Source organism: Castanea sativa, chromosome 3, assembly GCF_040712315.1.
Source record: "Castanea sativa cultivar Marrone di Chiusa Pesio chromosome 3, ASM4071231v1".
NCBI classification, from domain to species: Eukaryota; Viridiplantae; Streptophyta; class Magnoliopsida; order Fagales; family Fagaceae; genus Castanea; species Castanea sativa.
The window spans coordinates 55,992,927-56,018,073 of record NC_134015.1 but is presented as its reverse complement, the minus strand read 5'-3'; the positions used below and the strand labels follow the sequence as shown (position 1 = coordinate 56,018,073).

The following is a 25,147-nucleotide window of genomic DNA, read 5'->3' as shown; positions in this document are numbered from 1 at the left end:
GGATTTTCTTTGACAACCAGTAAAATTAATGTAAACAACAATTGGAGAGATTACAAACAAATAAAATTGTTGAAGTTTGCTTTAAAAAAAGAAAAGAAAAAGAAATATTGATTAGTTTCCAAAAAACTTGTGGCCTAATTTTCAAGATTTGATAATCTTACTAACAAATGCCCTAAGAACATAGGTTAAATATTTATATAAGCTCAATTATGAGCCGTAAGTGATGCACATTTTTCAAAGGAAAAAATATACTTGTTAATGATTTATGGACCTGCTCCCATAAATTCATTGTAATTATGTGTCATTTTTTGGATATATGTACAATTCAACTTTATTTTTTGAAAAATGTATAAAAATATTGTGAATTTTGTTATAAGGTGCCCTTCAAGCATTAGTTAAGGAAATAATTTTAAATACTTTTCATGAGAAAGAAAAAAAAAAATCTAATTTTTTTGAATTTTTTTTATATTTCTCATAAAAGTGGTATATTAACTTTCCTAAAATAATTTTTTTTTAATTAATGTCTTAAAGACACTTAGTAACTGGACCCAAACATGAAAAATTATGATTGATGAAACAAAAAGTGGTACAAAAGAATTAAATTCCTGGCTATTAGGACATTCATTAACAAAAGGCAATAAAAAATACAACTTTGATTACTGTTCAAATTATTATTATTATTTTCTTTTCTGAGATAAGTTCAAGTTTAACTTAAATAAGTAGTGTAAATAGAAGAATGGTATAGAACTATAGATAACCCTGAGAGTAAACTATTACCAAGTTAAGGTCAAATCTTCGGTTCCATTCTCTACTCTCCACAAATATTCTATCAAAAAATAAAAAATAAAAACTCCCAACGAATAAAAACTTGTCAAATATACATCTACTTAATAAATCCTAATTTTATGCATTAATTAGGACTTAGGAGAAGGCCAACAATCAAGATCGCCGGCACCACCAACACCATTCGCCAGCACCACCAACACCTCTAGTAACAGCCGTCAGAGGGTTTGTATTCAGCCCAACGTAGGCTATGATAACAACTCAACCAACAAACAAATACAAACTACAGTTATCAAACAAATACTGAAACAAAAATTTTGGGATAAGATAACAACTAATCCCACTCTGAGTCCCCCACGTACGAACTCTGTGTCTGTTGCTTCTACACTTATCTGGTTCTCCCATATATATATATAAAAGTAATCCATGCATGCACGTAACAGAACCTCAGTTAACAACGCAGATCTGAACTGATCTGAGAGTGAGAAAGTTGATGAAATATTTGGTCCCATCATTGAATCTGTCAGTTCTCTAACCTCGCAGACGTAGCAAGCAAAAGAGAAGATGGACAATTATGCTCTTATCTGAAAATTTTATTCAAGACTTTATCAAATAAAAGTACTTCTTAATTTTTAGGAAGGTCCCTATGAGTTTGGTTTCGTTTAGGCTTGTTTTATCCTTATGTCTGTTGAAATCGTTGAGAAGCACTGTATTTAATCAGTGGGCAGTGAATACTAAGAACAACAAGTATTGCAACCCAAATTCTGTTCTCTTTTCTCTCTTCGGTAGAGATTAGTCACCTCGAATCAAGTAAACCATCATTTAAATTTTCCCAAACATATCAATTACAGTACTTAACTATGTGTTTTTTGTAATTATTCGTTATTGACCGAGCTTTCTCTGCATAAACAATTTTCTTGAGTTAAGCTCGATATGTTCAGAAATAGCTTGGCTCATTTGCTGCCCTAGTTATAGTTACTATCGTACTAAGAAACAATTGAATATACCAATTGACTACTGTATTACCTACTGAACTCCCTGTTACAACATATGCCTGGCTAATGCATATTACATTCAAAACAATAATCGGAAGAAGAAAGGCTACAAATGATACCCTGTTGAAAGAAACTGTTCAAAATGTGATCTTACATGGTAGATTTACCCATGATGCTAAGCCAAGAAGCCATTATCTAAAGCTCCTTTTATTTCACTCCAGCCTTCTGCTTCAAAGCTGAAATGAACTTCTCTTTATCCTCAGGTGACATTCCCTCTGCTGAACAATCTCCGACACCCCATTCTGCCCCACGTAAGCAGTACTTGTCGTGAATTTCTTGGCGATTAATTTCCTTAATGAGTCCATTACAATCGAAGTTCTCAAACTTAATAATAAAGGAGACATCCAACTCAATGAGTATGTCACGCTTCAACTTACTATTGGCATGATATTGTCCTCTTTGGAAGTGACACAGCCATCCCTCAAGGTTTTAAAAGGCCTCATGCCTATTAGGGTCCATGCGATTCCATACAAGGCATGATATTATCCTCAAAATGAAATGCCTTAGATTCTAATTGGTATGAGGCCTTTTAAAACCTTGAGGGCTGAGGCTATGTGTCATTCCCAAAGAGAACAATATCATTCCAATGATGAATAGTGCATGGCTGAATACTTATACATTTGGACACCAATAAGGTAACTCCAATTTCAGAAATAAGTACCCAGCATTTTTTCAATCAGCAAGTTACGTATATAGCCCTTGAACTCATGATCTCGCTGTCCATCTATTCTGGCAGAAAATACCACTTGAGCTAAAACTTAATGGTAAGAAAATTAGCATCTTTTATGTGCAAGAGACACACATAGATCACTATTAATCAGTTGGAAAGTCATACTTTCCCAAAGGTAGCTGGAGAATGGAGTAAGTCCCTTATATACATAACTCAGAAACTGAAATCAAACCTAATTCTTGCTCCTTCAACTAAATATTCTTTTTTCTTAGGTAATTAACTTCAATAAATTTTACTACCTGCCTTACATTTATGATATTCTAAAACAAGTTACTAAGCTGTACAATCCTGGGTGTATAAGTCAGAAGTTGTTTGACACTCAATTTAATGCTAAAATTGATAGACCAGAAACAAACCTTACTTTGTTCAACTTGGATTTCTCAAGGTATTCCTTGAGCAGAGGAGATGATTTGAATTTGTCATCAAGTTTTGCATACCTCTTCTGGTTTTCTTCTGTAAACGAATGAAAGTATGAAGCCATTTGACATATTAAATTTAAGCATGAACTGAGTGTTATCATAGTGACAAGCATTTGAAGTCGAGATTTAATTACTCTCATTTTTCAAAAAAAAAAAACTACGTGTAAGCATTTTCCCTTTCTTTACTTTTTTATAGGTTCGAACTAGGTGTGTGGAGTCTATTCCCTTTTATGTACCATTTTTCCACACATTGAATGCCCGATTGTGGTTTGCATATGATTGGTTTAGTCATGACCTTTTTATTATTGTAAGTAATTCCATTTGCAAATTCTATCACTGTTTTAGATAGTTTCAACCATTAAATTTAGTTTAATTTCTTCTTTCTTGTCTAAATTGCCTTGATTCCAAATACTATGATTTTGGTCTTGGGGCTACACCACATGCTGTTATATGCAATGTACGAGAAGGTCAAAGAGGAAAGTCCACATATAGTAGAGCAAGAGGAAAGCATGGAAACCTAGTGACCACCATAATATCATTAATTATTAAGTTTAGGCCTAAAAGTGCCTTCATCATTACAAGTAAAAAGACTTAATACAATGAAAAACTTGGTTGCAATAACAACTAACGTCGTTATAATAGGTGTTATTGCAACAACAGAAAAGTCGATGTAAGCTGTTATAATAAATTCCACGGAAATAAGTTTATGCAATACTAAATTTTCGTTGCAATAAATTCCACATATTACAACGATTTAGTTGAAAATCTCGTTGCAATAGGTTGATTTAAAAAATATTAAAATAAATAAATTATTTTTTAAATAATAATTTTTTCCTTAACCTGTTTTGCAATTCAAAAACCATATCTAGAAACTATAGTAATAAATTAAAGATATGCATAATAGATGAAAATTTTGAAATACTTCATTTCAATACGTATGTCAAAAAACACAAATATATACACAACTTGTTTACATTCAATCACACAGTTTCAAAAAGTATGCAAAAATCAATACAACATGAAAGAAAAGTTTCTTTCCAAAGGTGTTATCCAAGCATGCTTCATGACCATTTCTTTGACTTACCACCTATTTTGGAAAAAATATATATGAAAATAAGTATAAAGTTGAAAAACGTCATATATACAACACAATGACACCAATATACACCATCATTGATTCTAAAAAAACACATATAAAACAATACTACTTGAAGACTGTGCAATTAAACAATGAAAAATCAAATTAAAATTAAGATTTCCTAAAAGTTAGAGAGAAAATCTTTAAAATGAGAAAGAGTCTCTCCAAGGAGAGTGAATTAAGAGAGACTAAAATTTGAGAGAGAAAATTTAAAGTTAGTTGATATGAGAGTGAGATGGAAATTTGAGAGATAAGTTTTGTAGTTAGTAGAGAGAGAGAGAGAGAGAAATTGAGATGAGAAAAACGTGGAGATAAATGTGGGTGAGAGAAGGAGGGATACTAAGATGAAAAAAAAAAAAGAGGTAGGCGTGTGAGAGAGAGAGAGAGAAATTTAAGATTTTAAAAAAAAAAAAAAAAGGAGATTGAAGTGGGTGAGATAAAGAGGGGAACTAAGATTTAAAAAAAGAGGTAGGCGTGAGATAGAGAGAGAGAATTTGAGATTTTTTTTTTTTTTAAAAAAAAAAAGCAAAAAAAATAGGGGATGGAGGTGGGTGAGATAAAGAGGGAAACTAAGATGAAAAAAAATAAAGTGTTAGGCCTGGGTGTGAGTTGAATTTGAGATGAGAAAAATAGGAAGATAGATGTGATGAGAGAAAGTGGGAAATTGAGATGAGAAAAAAAAGGAAGACGTATGGGTGAGACAAAAATATTGAGATGAGAAAAAAAAAGGATAGACATGGGTGAGAGAGAGAAAGTTAATGAAAAAAATAGCGTCAATTTCCTAAATTTTCCTACTACTCAATTACTCACCTCTATTAAATTAACAAAATTTGTTGTGAAATAAATATTTAACTTATTACAACAATATAGTTCGATGTGAAATAATAGATTACCTATTTCAACAATATATCTCAGTGTAAAATAAGAGTTACTTATTACAATAACACATTTCAATGTAACATAATAATTATTGCTACAATCTCATATTGATGTAATAAATTTAAGTTACTATTATAACAAAAAAGAACCTAGAGATGTAATAGTATATATATTACATCCTTTTTTTTTTTTTTTGCAATAATACTTGTTGTTATGTCTTTTTTCTTGCAATGTACGTATTGTTGCATTTCTTGTTTTCTTGATGTTTGCGTGCATATATAGCACATGGTATTGTTAAATTCAGTAATGGGACTTTGGATGAGCCTATTCGAGCCTTCTAGGGTTTTAGTTTATAGCTAAAAAGTTCATGTAATGGCTGGGATTATAAGTAAAAGGTTAAAAGGCCTAAGACAAACAATGTTATCGATATGCATGGTTGGGTTGTTCCATGTTTGAATTAGAACCAAGCTCAACTGCTCAATTAGACCTTTCACACAACTGTTCATATTGGTTTTGGCCACAATCTGACTCGAGTTTTGATAAACAACCAACTCTCTACGACACCCATGAACATGTATTTAATAAGCAAAAATCATTTAATATTTATTTTTTAAGGATATTTTTTTTTTTCACCTTAAACTTTAAACTCATTTTTAATGTCTCCTTTCCAATCTATCAATTTACTTCATTGATACCTTATTTTAAGAGAATTGAATCAATGTACCCTGCCATCTAAACCAAGTGTTAGATGAGACAGATATGGTGGTTGTAAGTGCACAATTGCACCTGGACCCAAAGATAAACGTGGGCTTAGGCCCAATAAGCCTTAAACAATTAAATTTGTAGAGTGTGGATTTGAAATCTAATTCAGGGATGTTGGAAGTTTTACAAGCAGACTAAAGTGCTACAATATTTGCAAATAATAAACAAAAGTGACAAAGGAAACTCCTCGGACGTAAGCCGAGGATGATCTATGTATTACTTCTCTTTTTTCTCCCGAGATTACAGATCTAGTTTTTTTCTTTTTCTAAGAGAAAAGACCTCCCTTTTTCTTTACTCTCTCCCCTCTTTAAATACTTCTCCGTTCCCTTTTGTCCACGTGTCACCTAAACCTTCTCTCCCTTCTTCCACCACCTTCCTAAAGTCCTTAAATGACAATAGCAAGGGGGAATTCCACTGTTCAAGGGTCATTTTCCCATTAATGCGGTCAGAGAGGTAGGTGCAGGATCTTTAATGTGGAGGTAGCAGCCTTTTCCTAAAATATTTCTCTCACACCGTTGTGTCTAGAGGATACTTGGATCCCCTTTTTTACCAATGGTTTTTCCAGAACTCTACCTTGATCTTTTTGGTGAATCCCAAGATCATCACGGGTCGGTCCGAGGAGAAATTAGTCCTCGGACGAATCCTCAAACCTTCAACCTATGAGCCAACCTGAAGCCACAAAAGCTTTTAGCCAAAAAACGAACTAGTGCCCATTAATAAAGCCCAAGACCCAAATACTCACTTAGATCCTTTTACTCCTCACAGTGGTGTTTCATTACAATTAGTTTGTGTAATTTTGCTATTATATCTCATTTAACCCCCAAATAAAACAGTTCAAATTGGAGTGTTAATTTGTGCAAATTGATAATTTGGAAAGATATTATAAATGGGGCGAAAGCTTAGCGAAAAAGTGTAATTTTCTTTTAGTTACACACTTAAAAGAATAGTAGTTATTAGGTACATGAAAAACTCTAGGTACCTTCTTTGGGGAAAAAAAATGTAAATATTTTTTTGATAAATTATCGCTGTTCTCAAAACTTAATAAAAAAATGGCAAATTTAATTATTTATAATATATTCTAATACTTTTGGAAATTACTATTTTCTCTCAGTGTGGAACTCAACCCACACACGTGCACTAAGAAGTACACTCGCTGACTTTGGTATGGTTTGTCTTTCCTCTACTTGTTGTGTATGAGAAAGCCAATAGTACTGCCAGCCTAGTCCTATTTGGTTGGGTAGTCTCCACAAAAAGTCACCAAACCGACTTTGAAGCCGTAATCTTTGTTATTTGTAAGAAAGAGCTCGTTGGATGTGTTCGGGGCTAGGTTTTGAGAATGTTTTGTGCCACTACCTTTGTTAGTGAAATTTTCTCCATATAAAGCTGAACCATGTTAGTCTCAATCTCTATGCTCGCTAGGTGAGTGGGTGGTTGTTATATATTTCTATTCTATTTCTAATTTGCATACACCTCCCATATTTGATCACCAGATGTTTCATTAACACAAGAAAAGGATTATAACAGAGGCCAAAAGCGTACAAAGAATCAACCTAGGTCTGATTGAATCAGATGAGCTACAAAGGGTGGAGACTGGAGAGAGACCCTTCCAAAGTTGGTTGGCATGATTTCATTTGGCAAACTGGGCAAGCTCGTGAGCAAACCCTGTTGCAGTCCCTTTTCAAGTGATGAAAGGAGCAACTAGAAAAGGAAGGCTTTGCAAGCTGCAAAGCCTTTATCAGGTGTCCCGCGCGTTTCACTACCATTGAGGTCCTGGGAGATTGCTTGAATGACCTAGAGAGCATCTGTTTCGAAAGATGACATTGGAGAGTTCCATTTCCTGGGCCAAGAGAACACCCTGTTCCATTGCAAAGAGCTCTGTCCATTCAGCAGGGTGCTACCACCCTTCCCTTCTCGTCACGAATGGCCACACCAACTCCTGAGTTCCCAGTGTGCCCTCTGTGGAGGTCATTCCAAAGTGACCACACCGAGAGAGCAGAGTCACAGGAAATTAAGGCTCCTCACCACAAACAGAGGGCAATCGCAAGAAGTGTGCATACCTTTGGCTTTCATATTTCCTTTGAAAGACGTTGCAACACATCTGACAATATCAGTGACATTGAGAGAATGCCTCCAAAACACCCCTTTTAGCATGACCTTTTTGTGCCCATTTAAATATACTTCTACAGAATAATTGATTCCACGAAATTCAGATCCAGGTGCTGATTTCCTGAATGCAAAAGGACAAGCAATTAGACCCGTTTCTCTTTTTCTTTTTCTTTTTTTTGGGGGGGGGTAAGTTTATCAAATTTGATACTGAGAAGTAGAAAGGCTTTACTTTCCCTGAAAAAAAGCTTCCTCATACCCCAATGGGAAAGGGATTGCTTGACATTGAAAAGCACTTCGCTTTCTATGGTGCTTTTCACTAGCTTGGAAGGTACAATTCTTATTTTATCATTAGTTTTTGTCCATAAAACTACTTTGGCTTCCCTTTTGTATTGAAATTGAAAGGGTCTTTTGTTTATATGATTATTAATTGTTTTGTTAATGGAGAGTTATGAGTTTGTTAATGCTTGGAGTCATTGGAAATCATTTGTGGTTGCCGCAGTAGATAGCTTATATGTGGTTTGGAATTTGGATAATCTGTGGTGTTTTGCATAAGGGAATCCTTTTGTTTTGGGACAATTTTTAGTAATTTTCAGGATTCTGAATGAAGAACATTTTTATATGTCATAGCACTAACATAAGAACATTTTTATCTGTGCTGAAAATGTTTATACTATTTATGTGCTTTTAATGGATGGATGATTGTTTTTGCTGTCGGCTTTTAGGTGGCCTTCTGATTTTGTCATCCCTTGATAACACGTATCTTATATTTTTTTCAAACCTCATTCTGCACTCGCTTTCAGTGGCAGTTTGATGGTTTTTATTGAGTTAGTGAATCCAAGGATCCATCCATTTTGGACCTTTTACGGTAATTAAAAAAAATGAAAATGTTTTATTCGTTTTATTCTTTTGATAAGGAAAAATATTGTAGTAGTGAATAGCTTCTTCATGTGTAACAGGTATCTTATGCATTTGATAAATGTATAAATGTATCATCTCTCATATAAATATAAATGTATTTTGCCTCATAGTGTAAATTTTATAACCGTTTGGGATCTACATGTGAGAGAGAAGGTATCTCATGCATTTAACACGTGCATCAGTTGTTTTTCAATGTAGATTTCACACAAGTGTGGAATCCACACATTGTGAGAGAGAGGATGCCTATATTAGGGAATGGGAAAAAAGACTCCTGTACATGTTAGTATGAGTTTTTATAACTGAAAACATGATTTTACATCACATTTTCAGTTTATAAAATCACACATTTGTGTGAAAGAAACAGTTTATAAATAACACATCTGTGTTAACGAAACTAGATAACGGGAATAGAATCCAAGGAGGAACGGTAAATTGTATTTTTGATATGATTTGATTATGCAAGTGTGATTGCACAGCATGCACAAGTAATTTGTGCACCTGGTGTATCCTCATAAATGTATTATTTATCGGTTTAAAACAAACTATTTTCAAAATAAGCAATTGCTGAATTGGATTTTCCCTACATAGAATTTACTGTTTCTGGCTTGGAGCCCTCTTACAACAGAATGAACAATGAGGCCTAATGAGTCTTGGAGGATAAAACTGGAGGACAACTCTAAAGAAACACACTGCCTCAATTGGCAATTGTAACATGACGCAAATAGTAAACCCTCGGGCAAGCAAAATAGACCACAGGATTAATAATCAAGCCCTGCATGAATGTCAGTTTTCCACCGAGGGCCAAAAATATTGAATATTTAGAGATTACAAATTTCAATTTGCAAGCATTTCCTGGGTTATCAATGAGCACCTGTGCTAAAACAATTTTAAACTCAAATCAATTTGAGGGTCTAGATTTTCTGACACATTCATATCATAGTGTAAGAATGGCTGATCAGAATGTTACAACAACATTGTACAAGGTGGTCTTAGCTTCCAATCTCAGCTCACGAATCGGATGACTGTCCCTGACCAATCATCAGGAATGTTGCCTCTTAGTTCTCCGCTCAAGGCCCTTAATGCGTGGCTTGTGGCTGCCTGCACCCAGTTTAATTTTAATCACTACAAGCTCTCAAAACATAAATTGAAAACAATCTAAGTAAAATTGTAACAAAGGAGTCATTACTTTCACAATGTAAACATCAATTCCAAGTCTTGCAATCATTGCAGCTTCTGCTATTTTGGTCTCCATACCTCCAGTTGTATCATGAGCAGCTGCAGTTGTTTTAACTGTTGACAGAATATGAGAAAACATCTATTAAATTTAGGTGCTCTGGTCTAAAACAGCAGATCCATATTCTTATGCCTGTTTAAAATTCTGTGTTTCTAAAGGTAAGTTAACACAAAGGAGTAACTTCATAGGATGCTCAGCTTTTCTCAATATTTGCAAATCTAAATCCACCATTATATCAACAAACACGGCAAAGAAAAGTTTATTTTTTATTTTTTATTGTGTATATATATATTGACACCCATTGTTTGTATCTCCCCAGTTTAAGTTAACACAAAGGAGTAACTTTGCAAGATGCTCAGCTTTTCTCAATATTTGTATATCTAAATCCACCATTATATCAACAAACACAGCACAGCACAGCACAGAAAAGATTTTTTTTTTAATGTTGAGCTAGACATAAAGGCATGTAGAAGCAACCAGCATTTAAAGCTATAGTTTTAACATTCCATCACATGAGTCATGCTGAAGAAAAATCCAATACTGAAAACATAGTGAAACTTTGTACATGCAATGAAAATCAATTTGATTCATCTTGCTTTATGTTGATGCTGCTCTCACTGTAGATGGAAGAAAAAAAATCCTCGAATATCCTATAAGCTGATACTAAAAACAAGTGGCAAAGCAGATGCACCTCCTATTAAACTGTCACCATAAAACAATGGACCTTATATTGCCATGTAAAGATGAGATAAAACATCTCAATTCTTTTCTCACTAACCTCCTTGCTTATCCATGTTCTGAAGCACTGGTTTCACAACAGACCACTTCCCATCTTTGCCAACAGCTGCCATAATGGGAAAATTTTCCATGCCCATTCAGTCAACATTTAACAAGCCAACTGAACTCGTTAAGATACCATGCATGTATAAGATCCAGGTTTTATAACAAGTACTCACCAATCTCCCTCAAGAGTACTGCATTAGGTTCTGTTGGTGGACGGTCATATACACCCAAAACATCTGTCTTTAACCCACATTAATTGGATAACAGCATAGATTGTCATTTGATACATATCAATCAGAGAGGAAATTTAACTCTTGCTAAGTATAAGATGCGTCAAGTGTGAATATTGGGAAAACCAACTTCACATACATATCTTGATACATAATGTCAGAAAAGTTATATCTGTGTTCTTAATAGAACATAATAAATAATTCCAAAGATCAGTTTAGTAACAGAAACAAATTATTTAGGCTAAAAATGGACTTTACATCCCTTAACTTTGGGGTCACTTCAAACTTGGTTCTTTGACTTTCAAAATTTGCAATTTCAACTATTACAACAATGTCAATATTCCCTTTTCCATTATGGTGTGTCACATATTCATCGTTAATCTACTTAAAAGCAACATCAATTTTTTTTTTCTATCCTAAACAATGTCGTTTATGGATGGGTAAATAACAAGATCCTAAGAGATGTTGAAGGAAGGGGCACGTTGACATTATTGTAATACTTAACACTGTAATTACAGGTTTTCATACTCAATTGACCGATTTAGAAGGAACCCCAAACTTAGGGTGTTTAAAGTATTTTAGCCAATTATTATTTTCTCCCCTCAAAAACCATGTCATCATCCTTAATCGTTTCACTGAAATTTATACATGACAAGAAGTGAAGGCTCTTTTCATCAGTGCTTTGGAGCTTTGATGAAGAGACAAGATATACCAAGATAGTAAAAAGGACTGTAAAAACCATTCACTTTCAATAACATTTATCAGGTAAAAACACTGAAGATCTGGTTCTAATTTTGCTAGAATGAATAAAAGAATCTTATGTTTATAGTATTCTAAGCATGAAAAGAACTTATAAAAATTAGTGGATACAAGAAAAACAACATATTCAGGCTTTAAGTGCGCCGCAAGATGACGTATGATGACATCTCCACTCAATATCGTGCAGCCCTGATTTTATAAAGTAAATGAATGAGGTTATTAACAATTAATAACTAACAAAGGTGATAGACATGTCTCACAGGGACCATACCTGTAATTCATCAAGCACTGCATCCCCATGTAGAACCTAGAAGGCAGATAAGAGTAAACATCTTTAGTAGCTAAAACATTTACTATTAGTTGCAAAAGAATGATCCTCTCTGTATGACATAGGCCACCTCCTTTATCCCAAAAATTATATGATTCTGCACTTTTAGTAATCTTCATCTACTTCTCTTAATATCTTCCTAAATAAAAACTAATAACGAGATAATACTTCCTCAACACAAAGGTTTTCAAAAAGTTTAATAATATTCAAAAAATTCCCTTTTAGTGGCTTAAGCTTTTGAGTATAGCTGATGTTTAAGATGATTATTTACTTGACAAACAAGGTAAAGCACTTGAGTGTGTGGTGATAAGTTTTACCAGTAACTACTCAATACAGATGATTGTTCACTTTGCCTAGAAAAGTTGATTTTCAAGAGAACATGAGGACTTATTATAATTTCAAGCTTTGAAGTATTATTATCATAAATCAAATAATTCAAACTTACAGGTATAAAACCAGAGTCAATAGCCTTAGCCACTGCAGCCAAGTCCGCTGAGGCTATCTGTAAAAGATATGAGAGTTCAAACTTAGGAAGAGGAGACAGAATCTCCAGAAATGAATGAATCTAAAAAAAATAAAAAAAAGCCTCCATTATTGGTGCATATAGTGAAACAACAGTCTTTCTGGAGGCCTCTAACGTTTTTCTCATAGGTTGACCATCCACATGAAAATGGAGACATTCCAATTGAAGGAATACCCTCTGCAAGAAAAGACAAAACTTTGCTAAGGGCAATTGCTTTACTTCCCATTTCTAAAAGACATGCAAGGCCAAAAATTCAAATGTCTGCTGAAATTATAATTTTTTTATTCTCTGTCAATGCAAATTTTACCATATTATCTTACTTCAAAAGATAGAATCAATCATGAACAAAAGATTGCAAGAAAAAGAGAATTACAAATAATGAGGCAAGAAGAAACTATCACAAGTTGGCAAATTCTCAGCCTCAATAACTTTGCAATATGAACTTTATGGATGCTGGTGACATGGTTGTCAAATTGCCAACTTGGTTATGATAAAGTTGTCAGGAGCAAGGAATGCTTATAAAGAAATATGTATGGCATTCTTTCACTTTTGATACAAAGACGTTGACTTGCATTACAGACCTAGACTTGATGGAGAGGAAGATATGCAGATATATAAACTATAGAATTAAGAGAGAACAATTTTTTTTTTTGGATAAGTAGAGCTAAGAGAAAACATGCATAAAAGTTGAATTGTAACAACTAAATTAGTACCTCTGGCTAATGCTCTAACAACTTCAAGATTGAGGGTTGTAACCTGAAAAAAAAAATGGAAACAAAACAAAGAAAAGGATAAATAAGGTAAAGGAAAAGATCCTTGTTCACCAATATTCTATATAGTAGGCCAACTAATTGTTGAAGTAAAGGATCTAACTAGAGAATTCTGACATCACAATTGCCTAATTTTATATAATTGAACACCAAATAAGTTTAGATTAATGAATGTGGAGAATCTTTTTTGTCGGTCAATATCTTCTTAGCATCTGAGATTTGGCTCCGATATAGCTTTTGAACTAATTTCAAAACAAAATCAGGCCAAAAGAAACAAGGGCTCAAAAAAACTATAGTAGTTTGACATGAAATACAGCATCATACTTCAAAAGGAGATCTTTTTTTTTTTCATCTCTGTTCCCTAATGTTGATTGTTGAACTGCAATCTTGGTAGCCCAATTAATCAAGGACTCAAACAATTCCTTATATAAAAATACTCCAAACAATATGGCATCTAAACAGGGTTAACAAAAACTTTAATCAGGTGAAACAGTTCTGGTAGACACAAGGAAGGGTGCATGGGTACAAAATTCCAAGTTTTATATAAATTAGCATCCATATCAACTACACTCAGTTGCCCAATTCTTTTCTACTTACTTCTATCATTCTAAAAATATATTCAGTCCATATTCACAAACTCAATTGGCTAAAGTGCAGAAAAGTTCTACACAATTGCTGAAATCAAAAGCTAAGAAGTAAAAATCAAGAAATAACAAATACAAAAAATCAGTTCATCTTACAGAAATTCGTGTAGCAACAAAACCAGCTTTGACAAGAGATTGGTCCAATCCTCCCTTATGAACCCCAGATTTACTGGCTTGAAAGTGCCCAAAAGAACCTAAACCGCCACAATAGATTATAAATTGAACTGCCACATGCTTTATAAAAACTATATAAACAACTTCAAAGCATCAAATCCTGAAAGAATACAGGTAACTTGTCCTGCAGTATAAAGCAAATGACCGTGTTCTTTATACTCAAAAACATTATTCTCATTGTTTATGCAATACTATTAATTAGCATCATAACCATATTTCAATTCAGTGTCTTCAATGCTTATCATAAAGAATCATTTCCCAATTCATGAATGGATCCATGTTACTAACCTGCTCCATGAACGACAACAAAACAACTAGAATCTACATTTGCATTGTCTACAAAATCATCTTTGTTACATGAAACCTCTGATTCCCCGTGTCTCTTGCTCCAATCCATCCCAAGAACCTTCATAGAAGGAGACCACCCTGGCATCATTGCTTGCCTCAGCTGAGATGACACTATGACAAGGTTTTCTTCATTTATCTTCTCAAGTTCATTTTTGCAAGTAATTGCCGCACCTCCTTCACAACATAAAGAACATTTCTTAATATTTTCTCATAAAATATTTGTGTCTTCCTTTGTTTATTCTCGATTTAACCATGAAGTACATTTTACATGACATTTCTTTGCTCATTTTACATGAAAGCCTTTAACTTTCTTGGTATTCAAGCAGGGATTTATTTTAAACATGGGTTGAAATGAAATTTTAACCCATGTTTAAAATATAGTAATGCCAATGTACTTGTATAAACATTGTTTGCTCAAGCAGCATTCTGGCTTATTGGTAAAACTAATAAAAGATAATCACGGTGAAATGAGCAACAATACTGTAGTGTAATAACTAATAAATTTGGTAAGGTTATAGAGAAAAAGTACATAATAATTCTTTTCTCATTCCTTTTGATTATCCTCTAAATATATACAACCATAAAGTACATTTTGCATGACATACTTTGCTCATTTCACATATGTTGGGGCGACCACAATTCAACTCCCTACAATCACCCTAAAAACAGGCTTGTGAGGCGTGATGTCAAATGCCATAAAAGATTTGAGCGTGTCTTTCTCATTACCAATTGATTTTGAGGTGAAAGGTGAAACAGCACAGCTCACGGTCTGATAAATAGTATAAGAGCCAAGGTCATGGGTTCTAGTTGTGGGAGTGTCATTGTGAGGGAGTGATTTTTGGGGGAACCATAATTCAATTCCCTATAGCTATTCTAAAAACAAGCCCACGACTTCAAATACCATAAAAGATTTGAAAGTCTGTTCCCCGTCATCAATTACTTTTGAGGTGGAATGGCACTTGCTCATGGTCTCACAACATCAAAGTCTCCAACTTGCGGGGTATTCAAGCAGGGATTTAATTTAAACATGGGTGAAACATTGTTTTAATAGGCACCCTTTAATCTATTATTGCCAATGGAATTGTACAAACATGTTTGCCCAAACTAGCTTTCTGGGTTTCTTGGTAAAAACTAATAAACGATAATGAAGTTAAGTGTGAGTATATAAAGGTGGAAAGAGCAACAAGACTGTAGTGTAATATTTCACAGTACAAGTGATTTAAAATTTTTGTTACTTTCATATTGAAAAACAAGAAAGAAAAAAGATGGGATTTTTAATTTTTATATCAAAGGAAAAAAAGAAAAGAAAAGAAAAAAAAAAGAACATACCCAGTTTGACGATGCAACGGATTGGCTTGGTGTGGTGCTTTTCTTGCTTCTCTCCCTCCATTGAGTTCTGAGCTCCTTTACTGTTTGCTTTGCGCAAATCTTTGGTTGGGGGAGTGTTTAACACTTGAACTATAGACTAAAAGCGATTCTTTTATTTTTATTTTTATTTTGAGTTGAAGAACGTGATTTTTATTTTAAAATTTAAATGTAATGCGAGCTTTTTATCTATTATATATATATATATATATATATATATATATTTAGAGATGGTCCAGACCTTGTTGATTGTTCTTTTAAATCAACACAACAATTTATATTTTTGGTATAGGCGCGAATAAAATCTTAGATTTTTTAATCGAAGACAAGAGATTTACCTATTGATAGAGAAGGACAAGGAACACTTTATCTTTTAGTGTTATCTTTGTTTGATCCTTGTTTTAAAATTTTAATTTTGACCCTTTATGTTTAATTTTGTGAGAGCTTATAGGATGCTATTTATTTGACAATTGATGGTGATTACTAACAAAAATGAACAACATAACCAATACAAAAGATTAATTAAATAAGAAGTGCCAAAATGAAAATTGTAAATGACCAAAATATAAACAACCACAAACTTAAGGGAAAAAATGTTCTTTTACTCATTCCTAAATATATACTCCATTAGAAAAGAATACACTTTACACCCTATAACTTAGATCAATTGTCATTTTAGTCCATTAAATTTGAATGTTTATCATTTTAATTTTCTAAGTTAAAAAAAAAGACTTTTTATAAATGAATTAATAAAATATGAGAAATGATGTAATTTTAAATTTTAAGCAGGTCAACTAAAACTTTTTAGCGCCAATAGACGGAAGGACTAAAGTGATCGTGACATCAAAGTTAATGGACTAAAATGAAAATTTTTAAGAACTTAGCGGATTAAAATGGTGATTGATCAAAGTCATAGGGTGTAAAGTATATTTTTTACTATACATTATGTCCTCCAAGTTTAGGATCAATATCTCAATTGTAAAAACTTATAATTTAAACTCTCATTAAAAAAAAAAAAAACAAAACAAAACAAAAAGAAGAAGATTTGAACTTATGTATCCATTTTATGATGATTGTACTTTACCATCATGCCAAAACAAAAATTAGTCTCCTTTTGAGAGATTTGATTTCATGTCTCTTATTTGATGACAAAATACTTTGATTTGGCTAAAACCAATAACCCACAACTATTAAGTGGCGTTTGGTACGGGGTAATGTTTTAAGATTCCTAGGAATGTTTAAAGATTCCCATGTTTGGTTGCAAATTATGCTAGGAAATCAGATGCCAGGGGAATCCTTAAACTCCTCTCAGTAGGAATGTGGATTCCCTTTAAAACAGGTGGGAATCCAGATTCCCAAACTTAAAAGAAATTGTATTTTTTATAAATTGACAATTTTAACCCCTTTTTCTTATCATTTAAGCAATTAATATAAACTATAAAACAAATTATCAATATCTTCTCTCTTGTCTTTATCTTTTCCCGCCAAAACAACATAAACAGGATAAATAACTCTGCTAATAGTTATTTTTGTATTATTCTTGTCATTTTGAAATGTTGGATCATAGTTTTAATAAATGTGTTGCTAATTGATAGTTTATATAATGTTTTTTATCTATCTATTTAGAGTAAGATATTTTTTCAAAGGACTAATTAATAGTTTATATATATTTTTTCATTATTTATTTAAAGGAGGATTTTTTTTTTTTAATGGGCTTGGTACTTCACATTCAAATGTAAGGACAAAATGGGAAAAACAAATAATTCATTTAAGATTCCTAGGAATACACCAAACATTATCATCTCACATTCCTGTGAATCTCCCAATAAAACCAAATATAGGAATAGCTACATTCCTAGGAATCACATTCCTGGGAATCACATTCCTGGGAATTTAGATGTCAAGAGTAATGTGGATTCCCCGTACCAAACGCCACATTATAACAATGTTAACATGCATCATCTCTTCTCTATATATTAAAAGAATTCAAAAAGTCAATTATGCCTTTAGAAAATGTTAAAATTACCCCTAAACTAATTAGATAATTCTTATTCTTAAAAAATAAAAAATAATGTTAAAATTGTAATTCAACGAAAAAGTTTTAAAAATAAAAACTACCCAATAAATTTTTTTCCTAAAAATTAGCACACTTTCTGTTTAATATATATCTCACACATGTCTAATAATTTTTTCCTAAAAATTAGCACATACTAAACCCAGTAGTTTACTCTATTTCAAATCCTAAATTTTAGTTTATTAGAAATATCTTTCTATATAACCTCACTAATAATAGATAAATTCAAATTAAAAAATTATATTAAACTTAAAATAAATAAATAAATAAAAGTCTCATCACAGGTGCGATGCACGTGTTATGAAGCTATCTTCTATTACAGTCTTTCATTGTTTCCGTTAACCTGACTATAGATGACCGCATTTTGGATGGTTAGTGACGAAATACTATAACTTATTGTAATATTCGATAGCGTAAATTATTAGTTTCATAATTAAAGGAACAGCACCAAAGGGGTTAAAAAGTATTGTAGCCTTGAAAAAAGATTCTGACTTTTGCTATGACACTTGAGCAAAGGGGTTAAAACTCATACTTTTTCCCTTCATCTTATGTAAGAAAAGTAAGAAAAGTCTACAAATTTGAGTGTTTGATATTTTATAAGAAAGAGAAGAAAAAATGAAGATCACAAGCAGGGGGGAAGCCAGGGGGTCCTCCCAAAAAGTCCTTTATACTCCTAAAGTTAGAACAAAAAGAAACATCTTCTCTCAAACTGTACTCTCACATAGAATGAGAAATAAATAAAATACACATTTTTATTTGAAAAAATTTAGAGACACAATAAAATTTCACAATATTTTCATAACATTCTTATTTTTAGTTAAAATAGATCCTAAAATAAATTTATTTTATTTTATTTTGACCAATAATGTACTGACACCTCAATTTATTGTATAAATATTATGAGATTTTGTGGTGTTACTCAAACAACTCACCCCACTTTAAACAATGAGCCTCCACGAAATAAATGCCACCAAACTTGTTTACACTTTTGACCAAAATTCTTTTCTTTTCCTTTTTTAACTTATCCAAATTTCTTTCCTTTCTTTCAGGTTAAGCAAGTGGAATTCAAACTTGATCCAAAATAATAATAATAATAATAATAATAATAAAATATCTTGTATGACACTAAAGTAGTAAAACGTCCATTATTAATTTTTCCTTCATTTCTAGCATTTTCATAGTTCAAAATTTGAGTTTTGTCATAAATCTAAATTTTAAATAATTAGAGGAATATAGAAAGAAAAGTTAAAATTTATTTCTCAATTTATTTTGAGGAATCAAATTTAATGTCTAACCTTTATGTATATATAAATTAATCTCTTACTTTGATGATTGATCGTTAGGAATGTTTTACAATTGTTTATTTATTTTACAATTGTTTAAACTTTAATATATTTTGTATGACAATTATTGTTGTTTATAATTTTATTATTAACATTGATTAATAATTTTAGGTTCTTCATTATTATTTTTAACCTAACCCCTCTAAACTAAAATCTTGGTTCCGCCACTGATCACAAGCATCAATTTAGCTAATTCATAATTGTTAATTTTTTGGATGAAGCTTAATATATGTAGACTAGAATTTTCTCCTTTTTACATTTAATAATAATTCAGTGTTTATACACAATCATAATTTTCATTTTCAAAGTATCCATAAAAAGAAAAGTTAAGCACATCTTCAAAAGGAGAGCTATTGAATTGAATTGGGGCCTATCATTTTATGAGTGGTCTAAGAAACCCATTAGATTTTTGACATTGTCTAAATTCCACCATTCTTATAAGGTTGGATTTGATTTTAGAGGTTTCTTTTTATCAATTTATCAAGATATCAATCAGTTTTTTCCAATCTTATTAAATCTCTCATTAAAAGTTTAAAGACATGTGAGTTAACTAACAACTCACAAGTTTATGATAAACAAATTAAGTATTATTTTCATGGTCACGTGTAATAGAGTACCTAATTATCATGCTGTACTTCTATTAATGATTTTCACATGAAACACGTTTTATGGAGTACCATTGGTTTTTGTTGGTAAAGTAACTCAGAGATTCTCATGGCAATAGATAAAGGGGTCACCTATCACACTATCTTATCTTCTATGGGGGTCAAGATGTCATAATCAAAGCTATAAATATTGTTGATCATTTGAATTTGTTAACTTAAACGAAATATTATATACATACCAATTTGGAATTATTGTTATGATTTATGAATATGTTAATAAACTCAAAACAAATTCATTTAACCTATTATTACATGCAGACTGGATTTATAACATCTTGTTTTAAAGTCAAAGCAAATCAATTTTACCAAACTAATCTTAAAATTTGAAAATTTGAGCATGATGTTTTCTATTATCCTCCAATCACTTGAAAGAACGTGGGCTCACCTTAAGGTTAGGCTACATAAATTAAGCAAGAAAGGGAAATTGTTCATGCACTAGGCCAAAAAATTAGAGTAAGACAAAATTTTATCAATAATGAACAATCTTATGTCCCTTTTTTAAGAATTTGTTTAGCCCATGGCCTAGAAGCTTATGTTACTGTTCAAGATTTTTCTCACTCTCTTGGTATTACTAGTATTCAATGTTCAAACAGGCACTATGGTTTCAGATTGAACTAGATAACAAATTAAATAATGTTTGTTAGTGTATATTGTTGGAAGATTAACACCTCGGAGCCTTAAATTGAATAGTTTATAATACTTAAATAACATATAGGGACATAATTTAATTCAAAATTTCTCTCTTCAACAAGTGGCATTGGAATCCATTGTAGTGTGTGGCAGGGTGTTCAAAGTCTCTTTCGTAGATGGAGAAAGGATGAGTCCTTTCATGGTTGGAGCAAGGACAAGATACACATACTTGGTGCCCTCATAAGTATGAATCACACTAAGCAAGCTCATAGAGCCCATACAAATAATCTTGGTGGAAAAATGCCTGACAAATGAGTCCAAATCTTCTATCCCACTTTTCCTGCTCCACTCTATACTCCACCAATAAAAACTTGCCACGTGTTCACCTAATTAATTAAATACTATCATTATTGACTTATTAATGCTACCGTTATTAATTAATAGTAGTATTTAATTAATTAGGTGAACACGTGGCAAGTTTTTATTGGTGGAGTATAAAGTGGAGCAGAAAAAGTGAGACAGAAGATTTGGACTCCTGACAAATGAGTATCACCAATAGTTCTAAATAATGGTGTAGTGTGAAGTTCCCATGGGCATGGACGTGCAAGTCAGTTTCCAACTTTCCATTGATAAGCGTGTGGGATTAATACATGGTCCCTATGAATGGCTTATGAAAGGCTCATGAATGCATAATGATTGATGGAAAAAAGGCCATAGGCAAAGGGAGCTAGTAGGACTTGTTAGTGGCCCACGTAAAGGAAAAAACTCACATATGAGAGAGAAATTGTTTAGTATATACATGTATGTAAAGTCTCATATTGAATAATAATGAAAAGAGAGAGTGATTAATATAGTTATATAACATAGTTAGACCCAAACTCATAAACTTAAGTTTTTGAGTTAAGTAGTGTCCCTAATCTTAATATATTATATTAACTACTCAATTTATCCTATTGGGATTTAACCCCACTTTAGTTTTTTTTACAATGCACTCATATGTTTTCCTATATAGAGGCATTGTACTGTTTATTCTCAAAAAATACAACATAATTATTTCATAATTCTAACAATGTTAATAAAATACACTTTTTGTATTCAACTTTTACTTCATGAAGCACAATCTTTTCTTTATAAAATAACCATAGTTTAAATAGGGAAAAAAAGAAGAAGCAAACACACAATATTCTATAATGGATGAAATATAAAGCGGAATATGGAAATGAAATAAATTATTTCTATTCGTTATAAAACATGTTAGACGCCTTCTTTTAAAGCCAATTTTGTCACATTCAATTCATGGACTTGGCAAATTGTGTTTATCTTAATCTAACCATGGGGATTATGTTTTGATGGAATATGAGGAATGTGGTTTGAAGGATTTTTTTTTCTTGAGAAAATGGTTTGAAGGAAATTGAGGCAAATGCAACATTGTGTCTACAGATGTTTAAAATTCACGTCTTAAATTAATCATGATTCTACAAATGCTTTCCTTGTTGAATGACATGTGTCTCAAGGTCATATGAGACACTTGTCATTTTGATCACTAACATATCCCTTAAACCCTCACCTATAAATAAAATGATCTGAGGCATTCACATCTCGTTAAAAATAGGCAAAACAAGGTCAAGAAAAGTGAACCAAATCATTCCATGTGTGATCAACTCAACAACTATATAACGTTGTTTGACTGCATCTAATATTTCCCCATTTCCCCTTTTGGTCTCAGTAGCTTTCATCTGTCTTATCATTGCACTTAAAGATTTATCTCTCATATGAAGCAATGATGGTAAAACTTAACGTTATATAGTCAGTAACCAAATAGAAAAATAAAAATAATTTTTCTTTTTAGTCAAATTCATACAATTTATAAACAACTCAATTCATTTACATTTATGATTCTAGCAATTAAACGAATTGTTGCGGTCGGTTATTTTTGTTGTCTTGCCACATGTTGTATATAGATGCTTAGTTCTTAGTTCTTGGATCCAAGTTAAGATGGTGACTCGAGCATACTCGCATCAACACTAGTCTTTGTTGGTGATAGACTGATAGCTGGTGGTAAACTGGTAATGTAGTATATTTAGGAAATTTTCACAAATAAGTTTCTCACAAAATTAAGTGTTAAATGCAAAATTTACTAATAGTCACAACACACCCCATATTGGTCTTATTATTTTTGCATGAGCCACCTATATTGGCCTAAGGTAAAAAAACAAATCTATGGACTGGGCTGAAGGGGTAGGAGTTCGGGTTCTGGGTAGCAGTAGAATTTTTTTTTTTATTGAGTCCCGTTAACGGCTGATTGCATTTTTTAATTAGTCATTTTATGAAAATTTTAATACCACTTACATGAAAAATATATAAAACTAAAATTTCCATAAAACATTTCTAAAAATATTTTTTAAAATGATGGGCATCTATTAACACGCTTGGAACATTTCAAACCAATATATATATATATATAAAAGAAGAAGAAGAAGAAGAAGAAGAAAGAAATACAATTATGGAGCACCATACCCCCTTTACTTAAGTTGATAAGGAACAAACTCATTAAACAGAATCATAAGTGGGTTCTAGTTAACTCAACTAGTAAAGTATTTAATGATTGAATAAAATATTTTAAATTCAATCTCTGTCTACACAAATAATCGAGTAATATCTTGACTTTATAATAAAGAATTATCATCAAGAGTAGGTTAAAATAAAAGTCTCTCAAATAAAAAAACAAAAAAAGTTGATACTTTGTCTCCCCCTCTCTCTCTCTCTCTCTCCATTGTCTTTCTTGGCCGGTTGGCCCACGCAAAGACTCTGTGCCCCAACGTGCACAGCACGAACACTGCAGGTTGCCATCAATGGACAACCGAATACTTCCATTGCAACTACCACTTGGGGTCTACAGCTACATACCCCAATGACACAAATATATATTAGTATTAAACTCAATTTAAAAATTAAGTATAGTCCTTTCCCATTTTGTCCTTGCATTATACACCTTGCTAACCATTTATACCACAAAAATGTGAAACATTGTGAGGGTGGTTTTGGACTAGAAACAAGAAGTGTCAGTGTAAAGAGTCAAGACGCCACATTGGTACTGTCTTTTTCTTTAAAGAGGCACATTTACTGTGTGCTTGTTATTTTGCCGACGATGATACGGTACAATTTTCATCAAAGCTTGCCTTTACTTTTTATTTGTTTGGTACTTTCTTCTGTAGCTTAATAGGATGGTCCTAGTCCTAGCCCTAGTCCTATACACAAAGTGTTAATAGGTGAAAATTATATTTTACAACTTTGACTGTAAAAATCAATCATCAGTCTTTATATTTTCACTGACATTGTTTGTTTTTAATTGTTTGTTTTTTCTTTATGTATTTCGAGACGAAAAAAGAGGGTGTAGGTAAAAAAAATAAACAATTAAAATAATTAAAAAAAATTAATATTTTAATAAAATATAATATAAAATAGATAATTTAGTATTGAAAATTTTAAAAAATAAATATGTAAAATAGAAAAAATAAATTCTTACGCTAAAATAAACATGAATTTTTACACGAATTGATGCGAATACTCTACTAAGAGTTATGACAATGTTAACATGTTCAATCGATTTATCTGCTACATTCTTATAGACACAACTTAAGTTGTGTACTCTTATAAACTGGACTCGATCAATAGAATATTTATTCGTGTCTACCACTTGTTATATGTCTGTATTCTCTTATGTCTATTACACAAGAACACTAGTCCTAAAACTTATTGTCAACCTACTATAAAATGACATCTTATAGTATTTTTCTAAAATTTTCAACAACTAAAAAACACCTTTAAAAAAAAAAAATGAAGGATTCGTGTACTAGACCCTAGTGGTCCAATACCTCTCATGAGGTTATCATTTGTTTATCACATTCTTCCATCATAGGAAAACGACATTGCTCACTCAAAATCCTCACCACTCGATCTAACTTCTTGATTAGTCTATTTAAATAGTGTTACTTGATAAAGTTTTTTTTGGACACGAAATCCTTTATATTTCTGTCTAAATAATATTTGTCATATCCCTATTTTATTATTATTAAATAGTTTTTTTTTCCATGTATATTCACAAAGACATTTTGTCCACTATGCCTTTAGTCATGGCACGAGTTTTGGCTTTTATAGTTTGCCCAACAATGACAAAAAAATAGTTAACCAGATATTTTCTGGTCCTTTGAGTTCTGACATGTGTGTAACGTTGTGATTGTGATTGCTTAATAAGAGGGTATTGAGCTTCATACTAAGTAATTATTAGGTACTTCCGGAGCACGGAGAATGATGATCCTTCCTCTCACATTCAAGGTGGAGTTCGCTCATTAAATTTATGGTAGGGTTTATCATGAATGTGAGAGGAGGGAGCACCATTTCACTATACTCCGGAACTACCTGAGAATTTTCCCTCCATACTTATATAATTAACAGTTCTATTTTGGAATGAAGCACACCGTTTCATT

General features: G+C 32.2%; 1 protein-coding gene across 1 annotated transcript; it reads right to left on the bottom strand.

The window, feature by feature from the left end:
• Positions 1-9,525: 9,525 nt before the first annotated feature.
• On the bottom strand, positions 9,526-16,068 carry LOC142626820 (isopentenyl phosphate kinase). The gene is made up of 12 exons (XM_075800533.1): positions 15,913-16,068; positions 14,524-14,757; positions 14,158-14,255; positions 13,361-13,403; positions 12,763-12,824; positions 12,570-12,626; positions 12,068-12,103; positions 11,908-11,985; positions 10,981-11,047; positions 10,803-10,868; positions 9,977-10,080; positions 9,526-9,888 (listed from the first exon to the last, which is right to left on the bottom strand). The coding sequence occupies exons 1-12, from the start codon at positions 15,971-15,973 to the stop codon at positions 9,793-9,795; spliced, it is 1,002 nt and encodes a 333-aa protein (XP_075656648.1). The 5' UTR covers positions 15,974-16,068; the 3' UTR covers positions 9,526-9,792.
• Positions 16,069-25,147: the final 9,079 nt, after the last annotated feature.

Bases quoted from the DNA above. Each gene is read 5' to 3' on its own strand.
- LOC142626820 (XM_075800533.1), bottom strand. From the start codon at position 15,973: ATGGAGGGAGAGAAGCAAGAAAAGCACCACACCAAGCCAATCCGTTGC. The intron at 12,627-12,762 runs GTTAGAGGCCTC...TATCTTTTACAG, and splicing joins GGTCAACCTATGAGAAAAAC to ATAGCCTCAGCGGACTTGGC. The intron at 11,048-11,907 runs GTATCCACTAAT...TGTGGGTTAAAG, and splicing joins CTGAATATGTTGTTTTTCTT to ACAGATGTTTTGGGTGTATA.